Source organism: Pongo abelii, chromosome 21 (genome assembly GCF_028885655.2).
Source record: "Pongo abelii isolate AG06213 chromosome 21, NHGRI_mPonAbe1-v2.0_pri, whole genome shotgun sequence".
Classification (NCBI taxonomy): domain Eukaryota; kingdom Metazoa; phylum Chordata; class Mammalia; order Primates; family Hominidae; genus Pongo; species Pongo abelii.
The window spans coordinates 20,979,048-20,999,409 of record NC_072006.2 but is presented as its reverse complement, the minus strand read 5'-3'; the positions used below and the strand labels follow the sequence as shown (position 1 = coordinate 20,999,409).

The 20,362-nt window shown below is 47.4% G+C and overlaps 1 protein-coding gene across 6 annotated transcripts in view; it reads left to right on the top strand.

Moving 5' to 3' along the window:
* NINL (ninein like) overlaps window positions 1–20,362 on the top strand; it is a 133,945-nt gene that overhangs the window by 20,203 nt on the left and 93,380 nt on the right. The window contains exon 1 of one of the 6 annotated variants that reach the window (XR_008516852.2): window positions 8,210–11,133. The exons of 3 other annotated variants lie outside the window; for them this stretch is intronic. Coding sequence is in view for 2 of the 3 variants with exons in the window: in XM_054541662.2 (XP_054397637.1) it covers window positions 11,073–11,133 (61 nt within the window). In the remaining variant the exon portion in view is untranslated. Of the gene's footprint in view, window positions 1–8,209; window positions 11,134–20,362 lie in introns of those variants that run through there. 2 more of the 6 variants (XM_054541662.2, XM_054541660.2) reach the window with 2 other exon arrangements.

The window sequence follows — 20,362 nt, the reverse complement described above, 5'->3', positions numbered from 1 at the left end:
AAAAGCCACCTCAGCCTCCAAAGTAGCTGAGACCACAGATATGTGCCACCACACCCAGCTACCATGCCGGGCTAATATTTTGATTTTTTTGTAGAGATGAGGTCTTGCTTTGTTGCTCGGGTTGGTCTCCTGGGCTCAAGCAATCCTCTTGCCTTGGTCTCCCAAAGAGCTGGAATTACAGGCATGATCCACCACGCCCAGCCAGTTCTATCCATTTTTGCTTTATATATTTTGTTGGTCTAATGATTTGTTTCTTCTTCTTCTTCTTCTTCTCTTTTTCATCTCTTGACACTAAGGACAAGTATACATTTAGGATTTCTGTGTCTTCTTGGCAAATGGACTTGTAAAAATCATTATTTAATGTCCTGCTTTATTTCTGGTAATTTTCTTTACTCCATAGTCTCTCTCTTTTCATGTTAATATGGCTGTCTCACATTAAAAAATATTATTTGCGTGGTGTATTTTCTCCATCCTTCTACTTATATTTGAAGAAGATTTCTTGTAGGTAGCATATGTTTGGGTCTGTTTTAAAGAACATTCAGTCTGATAGTCCTTCTCTTTAATTGGTGTGTTTAGACCATTTATACTTAATGTAACTATTAATATGTTTGGATATAGATGTATCATTTTGTTATTTTCTTTTGTTCATTAGGTTTTATTTCTCTTTCTGGGATTTCTTGAGTTTTCTCAGTATTCCATTTAATCAATTTATTGAGGTTTAGACTATATATCTTTGTATAGGTATTTTAGTGGTTACTGCAGGGATTATGGTATTCATATTTAACTTTGTTTACTTAGAAATAATATTGTGCCACTTGAAGTGGAATGTAGAAACCATATTACCATACAAGTTCCTTTACCTCTACCACATTATGCTGTAGATCTATGTATTTTGAAAATTGCTTCAGACAGTGTTACAAATTTTGCCTTCAGCTAGCATAAGAAGAGGAAAATAGTCTATTTATGTAGCTCTTTGTCATTTTGAGATGGAGTCTTGCTCTGTCGCCCAGGCTGGAGTGCAGTGGCGCCATCTCGGCTCACTCCAAGCTCCACCTCCCAGGTTCACGCCATTCTCCTGCCTTAGCCTCCTAAGTAGCTGGGACTACAGGCGCCTGCCACCACGCCCAGCTAATTTTTTGTATTTTTAGTAGAGATGGGATTTCACCGTGTTAGCCAGGATGGTCTCATCTCCTGACCTCGTGATCTGCCCGCCTTAGCCTCCCAAAGTGCTGGGATTACAGGTGTGAGCCACCATGCCCAGCCTGCTCTTTGTCATTTCTGTTGCTCTTCCTTTATTCCTGAAACTCCAGTTTTCCCTCTGGTATTACTTCCCTTCTGTCTGAAGAACTTTGTTTAGGGTTTCTTTTAGAGCAGGTCTGTTGGTGGCAAATTTTCTTGGTTTTTTTCATCTGAGAATGTCTTTCTTTCACCTTAATTCGTGAAAGACATTTTTACTATCTTTGTTGTTGTTGTTGCTGTCATTTACTTCTCAGAGCCCTCAGATCCTGCCTCCTTCCTTGTCTTTCGTTGTAGGGCTCTTAGGTTCCTTTGAGGGGTCGTGGTTAGAAAGAGGAGACAGTGAATACCTTGCAAGGAGACATTAAACTCCATGAGAGAGATCCCCCCAAACCAGCAAAGGTACAGGGGACTATAGATTCCTGGAGAAAAAGAGATCTTCAGCCCACTCCTTGAAGATCCTCGGGAAGTGACCGAAACCCGAGTGAGCAGGTTACCGGCTGATGCAGCACTCAGGGCTGCTGGGCTCCAGGCCTTGGCTCAGTCAGGATGCCTGTGCCCATCGCAGCACAGATATATCAGGGCCACCTGACTTTCAGGATAATGAGTGCCTACTGACCTTAGCCAGTTTGATCATTTACAAATTTTAGGTTCCTTTTGCTAGAGGAGATTCGCCATGTAGGAAGTTGGAAATGAATGAAAGGTAGTTACTCTCCCTCATTATAACCTTGCTCTCTGGTTATGATGAAAGGGAGTCTCAGACCAACTTCTGTCAGTTACACACATAGGCATTAAACAGTATTTAATAGGCCAGGCATGGTGGCTTATATCTGTAATCCCAGCACTTTGGGAGGCTAAGGTGAAGAATTGCCTGAGGCCAAGGCCAAGAGTTGGAGACCAGCCTGGGCAACAAGGTGAGACCCTGTCTATAAAAATTTTAAAAATTAGCTGAGTATTGTGACACATGGCTGTAGTCCCAGCTACTTGGGAGTCTGGGGTGGAAGATCGCTTGAACCCAGGAGGTTAAGGCTGAGGTGAGTCATATTCACACCACTACACTCCAGCCTGGCTGACAGAGCAAGACCCTGTCTCAATCAATCAATCAATCAATCAATCAATGTAAACCATAGGCATCAAAGCACCATGCAAGACCGGGCATGCTGGCTCACACCTGTAATCCCAACAATTTGGGAGGCTGAAGGGGGAAGATTGTGTGAGACCAGGAGTTTGAGACCAGCATGGGCAACACAGTGAGATCCCATCTTTACAAAAAGTGAGAAAAAAAAAATTTGTCTGGTGTGGTGGTGTGTGCCTGTTGTCGCAGCTGCTTCGGAGGATGCATCAGGAGGATCTCTTGAGCCCAGGAGTTCAAGGCTGCAATTAGCTATGATCAGGCCATTGTACTCCAGCCTGGGTGACAGACTAAGATTCTGTCTCAAAACCAAAACAAAACACCTGGCAAGATAGAGAATGGATTGGTGGCGACCAAGGAGATGGAAAATGAAAAAGGCCTTCCTGGCTGGGTGAGGTGGCTGACGCCTGTAATCCCAGCACTTTGGGAGGCTGGGGCGGGCAGATTACGAGGTCAAGAGATCCAGACCATCCTGGCCAACATGGTGAAACCCCATCTCTAATAAAAATACAAAAATTAGCTGGGTGTGGTGGCGCGCACCTGTAGTCCCAACTATTTGGGAGGCTGAGGCAGGAGAATCACTTGAACCCGGGAGGTGGAGGTTGCAGTGAGCCGAGATCGCGCCACTGCACTCCAACCTGGCGACAGAGTGAGACTCTATCTCAAAGAAAAAATAAAAAGGCCTTCCCCTGCTCCCCCAGCTGAGCACACTGCCTCATCCCAAGCCAATGACTTGGCTTCATTTACAGGAAGGAGGCTTTCTGGGTGAGCAGATACCTTGCCTTATGTGGCCCTGTTTTTAGGCTCTGTGCAGGTCATCACATGATAATCACTTAGGTTGAGCAAAGTTGTGCAAGTCTCTTGAGACTGAAGCTCACAGGTAATTGCTGAAAAGTAAAAGTGTTACAAAACATGTGAAACGCTGGAGAATATCACAAGATCTTGGAAGCAAAGCAACCTGGCTGGGAAAAGCAGAAGGTGCAAGCGTGTGTCTCGCTTCTGCGGCTTGATATTGGGAAATGAACAGTTGAATCTGCAAGTGTCTGTTGCTGTGGGTATGAAATGGGACAGGCCGTCTCCGCTTTTTACTGCTCTGCATTTGCAGTTCTCAGAATACACCTATTATCAGGTACTCTGTGCCTCTGCCTGCCTACTTGCTCTTGGCCTAAACACAATCCGAAGGGAATGAGGACCTCTTGTCCCTTAGTGTGGGAAGTAAGTATTTTAAAATGTAAGAGCAAAGAACAACCTGACTGCACATTGAGGACAATGGAATGTATTTGAATGAGTCTTCATACTCAGAAAAGTTGGTCAAGAAGGAAAAAGGCATCATTGCAAATTACCTTAGTCAGCTTCCTTGGGAAGACATAACCATTTGAAAAATCATTATAAGTTCCAAGGGGGTAAAATAAATTATTATTAAATGAAGGGTTGGGCAGAGCGCGATGGCTCATGCCCGCACTTTGGGAGGCTGAGGTGGGCGGATCACCTAAAGTCAGGAGTTTGAGACTGGCCTGGCCAACATAGCGAAACCCCATCTCTACTAAAAATACAAAAAATTAGCCAGTGTGGTGGTGGGTGTATGTCATCCCAGCTACTTGGGAGGCTGAGGCAGGAGAATCGCTTGAATCCAGGCGACGGAGGTTGCAGTGAGCTGAGATCACACCACTGCACTCTAGCCTGGGCGACAGAGCAAGACTCCATCTCAAAATAAATAAGTAAATAAATAAAGACTTAATTACTGCCTATTCTACTCAGCATGTTGATCTTTGTTTTTCATTTGTTTTTGAGATGGCGTCTTGCTCTTTCACCCAGGCTATAGTGTAATGGCATGATCTCAGCTCACTGCAGCCTCCGCCTCTTGTCTTCAAGCGATTCTTCTGCTTCAGCCTCCCAAGTAGCTGTGATTACAGGTGCATGCCACCTGGCTCATTTTTTTTTTCTGTATTTTTAGTAGAGACAGCGTTTCACCATGTTGGCCAGGTTGGTCTGAAACTCTTGGCCTCAAGTGATCTGCCTGCCTCGGCCTTCCAAAGTGCTGGGATTACAAGCGTGAGCCACCGCGCCCGGCCAGTATATTTCTCTTTGAACAAAGTGGATAATGTTGTTAAGATCATCTACCTCTTTACTGATAATTCTTTTTATACATCTAGTTCTATCAATTGTCAAGAAGTTAGAGTTTAAATATCCAAATATGCTTGTGGAATTGTCCATTTCTCTCTTTTATTCTGTTGAGTTTCACTTTATTTTGAGGCTCTATTGTTAGATGCTTATACATTTATGATATATCTTTGTGTTGAATTATCACTATAAAAAGCCCTTCTTTCTTTGGTAATTAATACTGTACTCTTTTTTTTTTTTCTTTTCTTTTTCTTGAGATGGAGTTTTGGTCTGTTGCCCAGGGTGGAGTGCAGTGGTGTGATCTCTGCTCATTGAAGCCTCCGCCTCCTGGGTTCAAGAAATTCACCTTCCTCGGCTTCCTGAGTAGCTGGAATTACAGGCATGCACCATCACACCTATCTAATTTTGGTATTTTTAGTAGAGACAGGGTTTTGTCATGTTGGCCAGGCTGGTCTGGAACTCTTGACCTCAAGTGATTCACCCTCCTTGGCCTCCCAAAGTGCTAGGATTACAGGTGTGAGCCACCACACCTGGCCAATACTGTACCTCTTGAAGTCTATTAATATGGTCTCTCCAGCATTCTTGTTTACAGTATGCATGGTAGAGGTTACAGCCACTTACTTTTCAAAAATAATGGCTTTAAGTGAGATATAATTCAAATACCATATAATTCACCTGTTTAAAGTGTACAGTTGAGTATACAATAAAATACATGCACAGAGTTGTGCAATGCAGTTTTGTCACACGCAAAAGAAACCCTGTACCTGTTAGCAATCACTCCTCATTTCCTTCCAGCTGGGAGTGGGAGCTGTGGAGGTGGGAAACTCCCCTGGTGCCCATAGCTCCCTTCCAGAATCCTCCTGTTTTTGGCTGCTCTCAGGTATCTGCCTTATTAGTTGTGTTCTGTATTCTATCCAAAGTTTATCATTTTTATTTGGGGGAAAGGTCAGTTTGGTAGGATTCTTGGCCCTTATATATGTATCCATGCATGAGACAGAGTCTCGCCATCACCCAGGCTGAAGTGCGATCTCAGCTCCCTGCAGCCTCAATCTCCTGGGCCCAAGTGATCCTCCCACCTCAGCCTCCCGAGTAGTTGGGATCATGGGCATATAACACCACGCCTGGCTAATTTTGTTTATTTAATTACTAATTAATTTATTTAGACACAGAATCTCACCCTGTTGCCTAGGTTGGAGTACGGTGGCATGATCACGGCTCACTGCAACCTTGACCTCCCAGACTCAAGTGATCCTCCCACCTCAGCCTCCCGAGTAGCTGGGAATACAGTTGCACACGACCATGCCCAGCTAATTTTTGTATTTTTCTTTAGAGACAGGGTTTCGTTATGTTGCCCAGGCTGGTCTCAAACTCCTAGGCTCAAGTGATCCTCCCACTTTGATTTCACAAAGTGCTGGGATTACAGGCATGAGCCACTGTACCCATCCTTGATTTTAAATAGATAAAAGTTTTTTGTGTTACATCAAACTTTTTGTTTGTTTGTTTGAGACAGGGTCTTGCTCTGTCACCCAGGCTGGAGTGCAGTGGCATAATCATGGCTTACTGTAGCCTTGACCTGCTAAGCTCAAGCAGTCCTCCCACCTCAGCCTGCTGAATATCTGGGACTACAAGCATCTGCCACCTCGCTTGGCTAATTTTTTGCTTTTTCGTAGAAATGAAGTCTCAATATGTTTGCCCAGGGTGGTCTTGAACTTCTGGGCTCAAGCAATCCTCCTGCCTCGGCCTCCCAAAGTATTGGGATTATAGGCATGAGGCACCGTGTCCGGCCTGTTTTTTTTTTTTTTTTTAATTGAAAATAGGCCGGGCATGGTGGCTCACGCTTATAATCCCAGCACTTTGGGAGGCCGAGGCGGGTGGATCACCTGAGGTCAGGAGTTCGAGACCAGCCTGGCCAACGTGGTGAAACCATGTCTCTACTAAAAATACAAAAACTACCCAAGCGTGGTGGTGCATGCCTGTAATCCTACGTACTTGGGAGGCTGAGGCACGAGAATTGCTCGAACCCGGGAGGTGGAAGTTGCAGTGAGCCGAGATTGCGCCATTGCACACTAGCCTGGGCAATAGGGAAAATAGAGACGGAGGCCTCACTGTGTTGCCCAGGCTAGTCTCAAACTCCTGGACTCAAGTGATCCTCCTACCTTGGCCTCCCAAAGTGCTGGGATTATAGGCAGAAGCCACCACGTCTGGCCTGATGTGTCTTTCTTTTTCTGAATGGTAGTTACATGAGTGTGTTATCTTTGTAAATATTCCTTGAGCCATATGCTCATGATTTGTATACATTTACCTTTGAATATTTATTTTTCAGTACAAATTTTACTTAGAGTAAATGTGTTAAAATTCTCATTTATCTACCTGGAACATTATCCATGGTATATTGTGTAAATAGATACAGCCTCTATTTGTATCTATTTGTATAAATAGATACAGAGCAATTTGGCTGTATCCATCAAAATTGTCAGTAGGAAGATGTAGGAGCCTCGGCAGGTGTGTGTGGCATGGGCTGCTTTGTTGTGGGGCCTGTCTGTATGTTACGGGAAGAGGTGCCTGAGAGCCACATCTGACAGTGTCACAGGGTTAGGTGGACACAAGTTGATGTCCAGGCTCCACCAAGGTAGACGCCTGATAGACTGCCTACATTTTGGGTCAGGACCATAAGGAAGATTATTCCCTAGGAACAGGAGTGAACTGGAAGGAAACTGGCCTTCTCAGAAACCAAACGCTGTTTGTATTCATCTCAGCCTGTGATCTCGACTCAGGTTGTTACTGGGGTGCTGATGTCTTTCTCTGTAGAGGAAAAAAAATCATCCCAGGGCACATATTTTTTCTAGTTTTAAATATATTGGCACACAATCAAGATATTCAGGGCCATGGAGCTATGATAATCTGAATGAAAGACCTGAGTGGCACATACTGCCAAAGCAGGCTCCCCAGGGTCCCTGATGCTGCAGTTACCAGATACAGGTTTTTTGTTTGTTTGTTTGTTTGTTTTTAAGATGGTTTTGCTCTGTCACTCAAGCTGGAGTGCAAAGGTGCAGTCACAGCCTGCTTCAGCCTTGACCTCCTGGGCCCAAGTGATCCTCCTGCCTCAGCCTCCTGAATAGCTAGGGCTACAGACCCCCATCACCACACCTGCACCAGCGCTTTCCCTGGGTGTCTCAGCTCAGCCTTTCTTTGATTCTAGCCAGACCCTGATTCTCCAGGAAGGCCTGAGTAACGTGGTGTGTTTACTGACCTTTGCAGATAGGCTCGGCTTTTCCCAAACTTGTCCTCCAAGCTGTAAGAGCCACCTGGAGCTACTCTGAATTACTTTCTGTGTCTCCTTTCTTTTCCCATCCCTGCTCAGCACCTCTATTTTTCTTTCCTGGACATAGCCTGGGTTGTGGTTCTTTCCAGGACCTTTCAGCCTTGCAGGGGGGTGTGTCTAGACCTGACTGAGTTGACTTCAATCTTGAGGGCTTGACCAAATGCTGGAGGCTTGTGGCCCCTCCATGATTTAGACAGAAGGGCGGGCAAGCATGCCTCTGTCTGTATAGTGCCAGCATGGCTTGGAACAAAAGCTCTGGAATCACTGTTTGATTAATAGGATAAACATGCAATTGGCCTTACAAATCCGGAGGATTATGTTACTTTTTTTTTTTTTTTTTTTAGTAGATTTATTTTTTTCTTTCACAGCTCTTTTAGAAAAGTGGTTTAACCTATTTATATGGTTAGTTTGTCAGGGTTCTTTTTGAGGTGGGGAGGGTCTGGCTATGCTGCTCAGGTTAGTCTTGAACTCCTGGGCTCAAGTGGTCCTCCCACCTTAGCCTCCCGTGTAGCTGGGATTACAGGCACATACCACCATGCCCAGCTCTTTTAGTAGATTTTTAACTTGAGTTGGAAGAAAAAAAATGATAAAAAGGCTTGAGGGAAATAGCTTCTGTAAAAGAAAATGAAATTTGGGTACCTCCCCATTCCCACCCCGCCAACTGGTTATGCCAAAGGGAGAGTTAAGCCTGGGAATGGAGTCATGCAGCTGCTGTTCTTTTTCCCCAAACAGAGCTGTAACTTCACAACCCTGTGTCATAGTGTTAGACATAAGCCAGGTCCCAGGATGGTAAAAGGCTGTATACCTCCCGATGGCCTCCCTCACAAATTGCTCACAAGGACATCCCTTGCTAGCCCCTAAACCTTTCAGGATACATATCTGCTATAAAACCAGTACATGCCAATTGTAACCTTGGGTCTGCAAGCCAAGTTTAACTCCTCAAACTGAATCCTGTTAAATCTCACACTGACAATGTTAATGACAAGCTTACCTTCCCAAGTGCAGAACATGCACAAGACAGGATCAGTCACTCTTCCTGCTTGACTGTCCTCCACTCCCTCTTTTCAAAGATTTACCTTATCTGATATAAGACATACAGGTGCTGAGCAGTTATTAGAGCCTCATAAGAATAACCATTTGCCTCCCTGCCCCCACCCTTGTTTCCCTCCTGCCTGCCCCCACCTCACACACACACTAAGTTCCCACATACTCTTTGGAAAAGCAGAGGTCACAGATGCTTCAGTGGCTTGTGTTTTTCCTGGGTGCGTCCTCAGACTTGGCTCAATAAACCTCTGCTGATCGAGGCACTTGCCTCAGTGACCATTTTTGTTGAACACCCTACCTTCTTTTTTCTACATCTGTTAGGGGCAGGTTCATATTTTCTTTTCTATCTTTTCTTTTCTTTTTTTTTAAATTTATTTGAGATGGAGTCTCGCCCTTGTTGCGCCAGCTGGAATGTGTGGGGGAAAGAAAGAGAGATCAGACTGTTACTGTGTCTATGTAGAAAATGGAAGACATAAGAAACTCCATTTTGTTCTGTACTAAGAAAAATTCTTCTGCCTTGAGATGCTGTTAATCTGTAACCCTAGCCTCAACCCTGTGCTTGCAGAAACATGTGCTGTATTGACTCAAGGTTTAATGGATTTAGGGCTGTGCAGGATGTGCTTTGTTAAAAATGTGTTTGCAGGCAGTATGCTTGGTAAAAGTCATTGCCATTCTCCATTCTCAAGTACCCAGGGACACAATGCACTGCGGAAGGCCGCAGGGACCTCTGCCCAAGAAAGCCTGGGTATTGTCCAAGATTTCCCCCGACTGAGACAGCCTGAGATATGGCCTCGTGGGAGGGGAAAGACCTTACCGTCCCCCAGCCCGACACCCGTAAAGGGTCTGTGCTGAGGAGGATTAGTGAAAGAGGAAGGCCTCTCTGCAGTTGAGATAAGAGGAAGGCATCTGTCTCCTGCTTGTCCCTGGGAATGGAATGTCTCGGTGTAAAACCTGATCGTACATTCTATATACTGAGATAGGAAAAAACCGCCTTATGGCTGGAGGTGAGACATGCTGGCAGCAATACTGCTCTTTACTGCACTGAGATGTTTTGTAAAGTCAAACAAATCTGGCCTATGTGCACATCCAGGCACAGCACCTTTCCTTAAACTTATTTATGACACACAGTCCTTTGCTCACATGTTTTCCTGCTGACCCTGTCCCTGCCATTACCCTGTAGTCCTGCCACATCCCCCTCACCGAGATAGTATAGATAGTGATTAATAAATACTGAGGGAACTCAGAGACCAGTGCCGGTGCAGGTCCTTGCTTGCTGAGCGCCGGTCCCCTGGGCCCACTTTCCCTCCTCTATACTTTGTCTTTGTGTCTTATTTCTTTTCTCAGTCTCTTGTCTCCACCTTGTGAGAAATACCCACAGGTGTGGAGGGGCAGGCCCCCTTCATCATGCAGTAGCACAGTCACGGGTCACCACAGCCTTAACCTCTCGGCTCAAGTGGTCCTCCCACCTTAGCCTCCCAAGTAGGTGGGAATACAGGCACGTGCCACCATGCCTGGCTAATTTTTCTGTTTTCTAGACAGTCTCACTATGTTGCTCAGGCTGTTCCCGAACTCCTGGCCTCAGGTGATCTTCCTACGGCAGCCTCCCAAAGTCCTGGGATTACAGTCATGAGCCGCTGTATCCACCCCCTTTTTTCTTTAAGTAAACGTAATGTGAGCCAAAGTGTTTGGAAAGAGAGACAAATTCCTTTTGATACACAGATGCCAAGTGTTTCATGTGTTCTTTTCACTGTCCTATCAGTGTTGAATTTACTTCTGATCCACTTTATTTCATTCTTTTGACTGTAAAAGTTTTCCCCTTTTAGAAGGATGTTTGCAGACGTGTGTATGGCAAGCTTAGATAGAACCTTGTAAATATTATAGCTGGAGTTCTGAAATTTTCCTGACTTTTGACATTTCCTGTGTGGAAACATTTTTTAAAAAACATGTTAGGGACATTGTGGAGTTGGTTGGAAAGAGTGGCCCAAACCTGGCTGAATGGGCGTGTCTGGAGATCCAAGGTCCGAGTGGGCTTTCCCTGCTGACACTGCTCAGCTGAGTGCATTGTGCTGCACGACCTCAGGCCACGACATTGATTTAGTCCCACTTGTGCATGATGAGCTGCCAGCTTTTGTGTGGATGTAAAATAAAAACTCACATTGCCTTTTTCCTAGCACAGAGCAGGAGAGGGAGAGGGGAAGTGAGACTCAGCAGACATCGATGGAGGGTCCATTAAGAGCCAGGTCCATGCTGAGCAACGGCCAGAGAGACAGTGTCTGGGGTGAGCTTGGATTCTGGATGAGGCTGGGTGTGGGAGCTGTGGCCATGGATGCCGGGGCCAGCCCTGGGTGAGGCTGGGTGTGGGAGGTGTGGCCGTGGCCAGCCCTGGGTGAGGCTGGGTGTGGGAGGTGTGGCCGTGGCCAGCCCTGGGTGAGGCTGGGTGTGGGAGGTGTGGCCGTGGCCAGCCCTGGGTGAGGTTGGGTGTGGGAGGTGTGGCCGTGGGTGCTGGGGCCAGCCCTGGGTGAGGCTGGGTGTGGGAGGTGTGGCCGTGAGTGCCGGGGTCAGCCCTGGGTGAGGCTGGGTGTGGGAGGTGTGGCCGTGGCCAGCCCTGGGTGAGGTTGGGTGTGGGAGGTGTGGCCGTGGGTGCTGGGGCCAGCCCTGGGTGAGGCTGGGTGTGGGAGCTGTGGCCGTGGGTGCCGGGGCCAGCACTGGGTGAGGCTGGGTGTGGGAGGTGTGGCCGTGAGTGCCGGGGTCAGCCCTGGGTGAGGCTGGGTGTGGGAGGTGTGGCCGTGGCCAGCCCTGGGTGAGGCTGGGTGTGGGAGGTGTGGCCGTGGGTGCTGGGGCCAGCCCTGGGTGAGGCTGGGTGTGGGAGGTGTGGCCTTGGGTGCCGAGACCAGCCCTGGGTGAGGCTGGGTGTGGGAGGTGTGGCCGTGGGTGCCGGGGCCAGCCCTGGGTGAGGCTGGGTATAGGAGCTGTGGCCGTGGGTGCCGGGGCCAGCCCTGGGTGAGGCTGGGTGTGGGAGCTGTGGCCGTGGGTGCCGGGGCCAGCCCTGGGTGAGGCTGGGTATGGGAGCTGTGGCCGTGGGTGCTGGGGCCAGCCCTGGATGAAGCTGGGTGTGGGAGCTGTGGCCATGGGTGCCGGGGCCAGCCCTGGGTAAGGCTGGGTGTGGGAGCTGTGGCCATGGGTGCCAGGGCCAGCCCTGGGTGAGGCTCGGTGTGGGAGCTGTGGCCGTGGGGTGCTAGGGTCAGGCCTGGGTGAGGCTGGGTGTGGGAGCTGTGGCCGTGGGTGCCGGGGCCAGCCCTGGGTGAGGCTGGGTATGGGAGCTGTGGCCGTGGGTGCTGGGGCCAGCCCTGGATGAAGCTGGGTGTGGGAGCTGTGGCCATGGGTGCCGGGGCCAGCCCTGGGTAAGGCTGGGTGTGGGAGCTGTGGCCATGGGTGCCAGGGCCAGCCCTGGGTGAGGCTCGGTGTGGGAGCTGTGGCCGTGGGTGCCAGGGCCAGCACTGGGTGAGGCTGGGTGTGGGAGGTGTGGCCGTGGGTGCCGGGGTCAGGCCTGGGTGAGGCTGGGTGTGGGAGGTGTGGCCGTGGGTGCCAGGGTCAGCCCTGGGTGAGGCTGGGTGTGGGAGGTTTGGCCATGGGTGCCGGGGTCAGCCTTGGGTGAGGCTGGGTGTGGGAGCTGTGGCCGTGGGTGCTGGGGTCAGCCCTGGGTGAGGCTGGGTGTGGGAGATGTGGCCGTGGGTACTGGGGTTAGCCCTGGGTGAGGCTGGGTGTGGGAGGTGTGGCCGTGGGTGCTCAGGGTCAGGCCTGACTGAGGCTGGGTGTGGGAGCTGTGGCCATGGGTGCCAGGGTCAGCCGTGGGTGGGGCTGGGTGTGGGAGCTGTGGCCGTGGGTGCCGAGGTCAGCTCTGTGTAAGGCTGGGTGTGGGAGCTGTGGCTGTGGGTGCTCAGGGCCAGCCCATAGGCCGGCACGCTCAGGTAATAGCCATCTCCAGAACACGCTGTCCGAGACCAGGCTGCTTGGTGTCCTCTGATTTCCCCCTCAGGACTCTTGTGGAGCTCCGTGGTGAGGGTAGCCCAGAAGGCATTGTGCTGGGCTCAAGAGAATGAGAATTTTGGAGCACAAAGGTGCCTGGGATCAGGTTTGGCTTCCTCATTTGATATCTCAGAAAGCTCAGGCCCAGAGAGCATAAGCAGCTTGACTCGGCCACACAGCTGCTCAGGAGTGCAGCAGAACTCCCCAGACCAAGCTGCGCTGCACTGGCTTGTGTGGAGGTGGCCATCCTTAAATGTGCCCCCATGGCAAGGAGGGACAGGGCAGGAACCTTGGGGAAGACCAGCATTGCAGTGCATCTGCCCAGTGGATCCCAGGAGTATAGCTATCCCAGGCAGTGTACAGTGTTATCTCGTTAGTTCGATTTGCATTTCCCTAATGACTTATACTGTTGAGCATCTTTCTGTGCACTTATTGCCCATTAATGAATCTTCTTTTGTGAAATGCACGTTAAAATTTTGATGCTGACAAGTTGCTGTTCGTAGAGGTTGCCCCGGTTTATTTCCCATCAGCATGTATGAAGCCTTTCCCATGGCTTCATCAACAGGGTGCCAGTCTGCTATGGGCCAAGTTGTGTTCCCCAGAATTCGGATGTTGAAGCCCTAACCTCCGGTACCTCAGAATGTGATTGTATTTGGAGACAGTTCTTTAAAGAGGTAATCAAGTGAAAAGTAAAATGGAAAACATGGTTTCTCTACTCAACAGAACACTTCTAATACCAAACATGTGGTCTTTCCACACCACACAGTTCTCCAATTCTCTTCAGAGACCCCTGGATGTCCTAGAATTTAGCCCAGTTTTACACTACCTGGAGTTAGTGCAGACCCCATAGGTTAAGGGCTCAATTCCATTTGGCTTCCCACAGTTCAGAAGGCAGTCACGAGTCCCAGGTTGTGACCTGTGCATCTGAATGACTGACTTTAAATCAGGAGTGCCCAAGACCATCTCTGGGGATTGATCATCTGATAGTGTGGCTTGCAAAGCTCAAGGAAACATTTACAAATGTTTACCGGTTTATTATGAAGCTGTGACCAGGAATGTGAATGAACAGCAGATGAAGAGGTGGATGGGGTTTAGCTGCAGCCCCACCCACCCTGGAGGCTGGGGGTGGGATTATCCTAATCCCAGAGTTGGTCCATCTGGTAACCAGCCCCTTTCCTCCTAGAGTCACCTCAGTATTATAAACGCTGGTGTAGTTGAAAGGGGCTTATTATGAATAACAGAATTCCCTATTACTCAGGAAATTCTGAGGGTTTTGGGAGCTGTATGTCAGGAACCGAGGACCAAGACTAAACACACTTCTTGCTACACCACAGTATCACATGAGGCCATAAGGGTGGCCCTGGTTCTATATGACTGGTGTCCTTATGAGAAGAGATGAGGACACAGGCACATGCAGGGGAGACATCTGGAAGCCAAGGAGAGGCCAAAGAAGAAGCCACGCCAACTTCTTGATGAGACGCCTCATCTGGGAGTTCCAGGCTCTGAAACAGAGGGAAATACATTCTGTTTTAGCTGCCCGGCCACGGTGCCTTGTCACAGCAGCCCAGCCGACCTGAGGCACAGTCTGACAAGCGAAAAGTCCTCTCTCTCAGTGGGGTTTGTATCTCTCCCGATGAGCACAGTGGAGCATCTCTCCACAAGTTCAAGAGCCATTTGTATTTCCGTCTTTGTAATCTAGATCCTTTGCTTTTGGAGGATGGGGGCAGGGTAGGTTGTTTCAGTACTGATTTTAGGAGCTCTTTATTAAGGGGATTAACCTTTGGCCTGTGATTTACATTAAAATTACCTTCTTGTTTGTCATTTATCTTCTGATTTTATTCTTTCCTATTTAGAAATTTTGACTTTTATATAGTCAAATTTCCCACTCTTTTAAGGGTGAAGCAAAAGCTGCATTTTATTCTAGATCTTTTTTGGGTTAAATTTTTCTTGCTTCTGAGTACCTTCTGACTCTGATGTTCTATAACATTACCCTCTGATTGAGGGGCACAGGCAGGTAAGAAAGCACTTACCCACGAAAGCTTGGATTGAATAACAGGGATGGAGAAATCACTTGTAAACTGTTCAGTCAGAATCCACCTGGGGGAAACCTGCTGGACCTGCTCAACCTTAAAAACTCAAGTGTATGCTGTGAAGGTGTTAATGGAAAACCCAAACTGTAAAATATCTTAAGGAGGTTTATGCTGAGCCAATATGATTGACCGTGGCCTGGGGAAAACACAAACCCAGGAAGCCTTGATAAGTGGTCCTGAGGCAGTTAGGGCACGACTCTGTCTTATGCATTTTAGGGAAGCAGAAGTCACAGGCAAAGTCATACATTAGTACACTGCACTCCAGCCTGGGCAACAGAGCGAGACTCTGTCTCAAAACAAAAACAAAAAACAACAAAGAAAAGGGGTTGTGGAGACCAGGGTTCTCATTATACTTAGGGAGCCTCCAGATAGCAGGCTTCAGAGAGAATCCATTGTAAATGTGTCTTATCAGAGCTGATTCTCTCTTGGATCAGGAAGAAGGCCTGGAAAAGGAAGGAGATTCTCTTCAGAATGTAGATTTTCCCCACAAGAGACAACTTTGCAGGACTACTTCAAGATATGGCAAAGAAATGTAGTTTGTAGTAAAGTACTTCCAGGGCTTGCTATCTGTCTTATGATGCTGTGCTAGAGTCAAGCTGGTATCTGGTATCTTATTGCTACAGGAGTCTGCCTTGTCAGTCTTGAGATCTGTTTTAATGTTAGTGCTGGTCAGTTGTGCCTGAATTCTTCTAAAGGGAGGAGGGCATAATGGGGCAGTCCATCCCCCCATCCTGTCATGCCTGAACTAGTTCTTCAGGTTAACTTTGGAATGCCGTTGGCTGAGAGGAGGGCACCATTCAGATGATTGGGGGGAGAGCTCGGAATTTTATTTTTGATTTACACCTGCCATACATGAGGACATGCCAATGTATGGAAAAGGGGAGACTTTAGGTCTACAGTCTAAGTCTGGCTCCTGAAACGCCACACTGATAATGTTGATTACAAGCTTATTTTCCCAAGTGCAGAGGAAAGACAAACTCCCTTCTCCACCTACCCGGAGATGTCTGTGGAACTGACTCCTCCTTTAGTCCCTCCTCCTCTTCAAACGTTCACCTTATCTTATGTAAAATGTAGATTTACTGGGCACCAGCTCAAGGCCCATGGGAATAGAACCATTCCCTTACTGCCTACCTGACCCTCTTCCTACATGCCTTCCCCACTTTAAAGGAATGTGTAAATACTAAACCTCCAGAAAACCTCTTCAGGAAAACAGCCACAGATGGAGCTATCCCAGGTTTTCCTGGATGCTCCCTAAAGCTGCTTAATAGGCCCTGAGGGTTTAGACTTCTGCCTCAGTCCCTCGTCTCACTTGTCATACTTACGGAGATAAAGAGCTCTGTTCCTCCTTAGCTCAGTTAAATCTCCATCTGCTGTTTTAACAAATGCAGCTTGAAGACAGATTTGTTTATTTAAACATTCATCCTGTCAAGGGAGATTGGCCAGCAATGATTAGACCAAGTAAAAGTTGTTTGGGGTGCTCAGAAACCAGAAGTCTGTTTTGGCAAATTCCCTGCACCCAGCTTGGTTCCTGCCAGAGGAAAAACCTTTTTGTGGCTGCTTATTTCATGCCAGTGCTGTTAGCTTTTGGGTAGAAAAGTAGAGAGTTGAGTTTAGGAATCGTAATGTGAAAAATACAGACTCCAGTGTTGTGGGACTCAGAACAGCCAGACTTCTCACAAGGACCCGTGCATCTGAAAGAAAGACTTGGCCCCTGGGACTGAACATGGCTTCTGAAGTTTCCAAAGATTCCACTTCCTGTTCTCCTAAGCACCTCAAATATTTTATGCCATAGCGGCTTTTCAGCATAGTCAGGTGACATGCAAATCTGTTCTTTTATCTGTCTGCATCCTGCTCTTTCCTTGAAAGTAATTCATTACTTTTACTACAAGTTGAGAAATAGGAGATGCAGAGTAGAACTAATGAAAGATCCCTTCCTTCATTGTCTTTGGTCTAAAGATAGATGGTTCTGTGGGCCCATCAGTCCTGTGCGCCTCCTTTATCCTGTTACGTGGATGCTGGTGAGGCCAGAGCCAGGAGTTGCCTGGGGCCACTCAGCATCACTGTTTTCCCGTCCAGATTCCACGCGTCAAATTGTGGGCAGTGAACAGAAGTGAGAATATGTGTGAGTGAGGCTAGGTGAGTGTGGGTTTGTCACCACTGCTGGACAAGGTTTCTCTTACACCTTCCATTCTGACACTTGCCTGTTGTGGCTGTCTGGAACCAAATTATGGTTCTAGGCTGGGGCAAGGGCAGCAGCATCGTGAAGCTCCAGCACTGAATGCAGCCCCGCGCCCAGTGTCAGAAGGGTGGGGACACAGTGCTGTTGTCACACCCTGCTGGCCAACATGGGTTATTTGTGAAGAACCCAGATTTAAAATGAATTTAACTATTTTCTATTCAATATAGAATTTCAAAAATGGTAGGGATCTTGGGATTCATCTGATTTCATGCCCCTATTTTACATAAGAGGAAACTGAGGCCCAGCAGGTGTTGATGGAGACAGCCTGAGGTGCTTGCTACTGTGTCCCGTCTCCCTTTTGACCAGACATGCTGCTTCATGTTCCTAACTGGTGTTGCGTGCGTATTCCGTCAGTCACACCTGACTTCAGGCTTGCGAGCTGAGAACATTTCTTTTATATCTTTTGTATTCCATCAGATTATCTAAGATTTACATAGAGCAGACATTGAATAAATTGCTTATTCCTTCAAAAAGCTGTTTGTCAATGAAATCTATAGGAAGATGTGATTTTTTTTTTAACCTATCAGATTGTAAAAAATATCTGAAAGTTTGATAATGTGCTGTGTTGCCAAGGGATAGAGAGGCAGCCTCATCTGTTGCTGGTGGGACTGTGCATTGGTGTAACTTCTTCTGTGGAAGACATTTTAGCGATATCTCTCCATATGGAACAGATGCACACTCATGACCCAAGGGCTCCACTTCTAGGAATTTATCCCTCAGAGGTTATTTATTACAGCATTGTTTATATTAGCAAAAGATTGTGTGTTAGGCTGCTCTTGCATTGCTATAAAGAAATATCTAAGACTGGGTAATTTATAAAGGAAAGAGGTTTAATTGGCTCACATTTCTGCAGGCTGCACAAGCATGGCACAATCATCTGCCTTGCTTCTGATGAGGCCTCAGGAAGCTACCAGTCATGGTGGAAGGTGAAGTGGGAGCAGGTACTGAGAGCGGGAGCGAGGGAGGCAGGGAGATGCCACACATTTTTAAACTACCAGATCTCTCATAAACTCAGAGCAACAGCTCAGTCATTATCGTGAGGACAGCATCAAGCCATTCATGCCAGGTCTGCCCCCAGGACCTAAACACCTCCCATCAGGCCTTACCTCCAACATGGAATCACATTTCAACATGAGATTTAGAGGGGATGAACATCCAAACCATAGCAGATTGGAAACAACCTAAGTGTCTATTCATAGGAGGCTGGTTAAGCTATCACACGCCCGTAGCTGGAGTCATATGTGTGTCCACGGTGGGTGATGTGGCAGGATCAGGGCTGATCTAGGCTGGGATCTCACAGACGTTGTGGCAAAGGGACTAGACGGCTCAACCCTGAGAGCAGGAGAATGGTCACTAGACTGATTCCAGACCCCACATGGGTGTTGATGGACTTGTTGTATCAACAGAGCCTGGCAGGGCAACCCAGCCATGGGGAAGATGACAGGCTTCCCAGTCAGGCTGACTTGGGCTTCATGTCAGCTCCAGTATGCCCTTTGTGACTTTAAGCCTATGACCCAACTTCTCTGACTCAGCTTCCTTATCTACACATGGTAACACTTCCATAGCATTATTGATATGATGGATTTTATGTCTGAGGCACAGAACAGGTGGTCAGTAAAAAATAGTTTTTCTGAGCCAATCATGGTAGCTCACGCCTATAATCCCAGAGATTTTGGAGGCCAAGGCAGGAGGATCACTTGAGGCTAGGAGTTCAAGAGCAGCTTGGGGCAACAAAGTGAGACCCTGTCCCTACAAAATATAAAAACATAGCCGGGTGTGGTGGTACATGCCTGTGGTCCCAACTACTTGGGAAGCTGAGGCAGGGGATCACCTGAGGCCAGGAATTTGCGGCTATAGTGAGCTACGATTGTGCCTCCTGCCTTAGCCTCCCAAGTGGCTGGGAATACAATGGCACGCCACTATGCCTAGCTAATTCTATTTATTCATTAATTTTTTTGGACGTCTTGCTTTGTTGGACAGGTTGGTCTCAAACTCCTGGCCTCAAGTGATCCTCCCCGCTCGGCCTCCCAAAGCTTTGAGACTGTAGGTGTAAACTACTGTGCCCAGCTGAGATTCTGTTTTCTGATGTCTGCATCTGAGGCCTCAAGTTACCCAACATTATAACAAAAGACTAACAAGGACTATAGGAGTTAAGAGCCAGGAGCTGTGGATGAAATCAATATATATGTATATCTCATAATATCACAATAGTATGCAAAAACTTTCCTTCTAGATAGCTCTGTTCCTCCCCTTTTTTATGCTGTTATTATCACAAATTACATCCTTAAACATTTTGTACTCATCAAGATAGATATATAATTATTGTATTGTGCAAATTGTGTATTATTGGTTTTTTATACCAAATGAAGGGGAATGAAGTTAAATACAAAAAATTGATTAATATTAACTTTACTGATACGGTTACCATTATTGGTACTTTTTATTTCTTCATGTTGATTTTAGTGTAGCATCCTTTTGTTTTAGCCTGAAGGACACTCTTTAGTATTTCTCGTTGGTTAGATCTGCTACTGAAGAACTCTCCCAGTTTTTGTTTCTTTGAAAACGTCTTAATTTCCCCTTCACTTAAAAAAATGACTTTATTGGCTGGGCATGGTGGCTCACACCTGTAATCCCAGCACTTTGGGAGGCCGAGGCGGGCGGATCACAAGGTCAGGAAATCGAGACCATCCTGGCCAACATGAGGAAACCCCGTCTCTACTAATAAAAAATACAAAAAATTAGCCAGGCGTGGTGGCGGGCACCTGTAGTCCCAGCTACTCGGGAGGCTGAGGCAGGAGAATTGCGTGAACCTGGGAGGTGGAGCTTGCAGTGAGCGAAGATCGTGCCACTGCAGTCCAGCCTGGGCAACAGAGCAAGGCTCTGTCTCAAAAAAAAAAAAAGAAAAGAAAAAAATGACTTTATTTTTTAGAGCCGGTTTTGGTTCACGGCAATATTGAGCAGGGTAGAAGAGAGATGCCACATGCCCTCCGCTTCTGCCATGCACAGCCTCCTTCACTGTCAGTGTCCCACCCCAGCCTGGTCCTTTCATTGCACTTGTTGAACCCACATCCACACATTATCCCCCTCCAGAGACTAAGGTTTATATTAGGGTTTATTCTTGGTGTTGTACATTCTGTGGGTTTTAACAAATG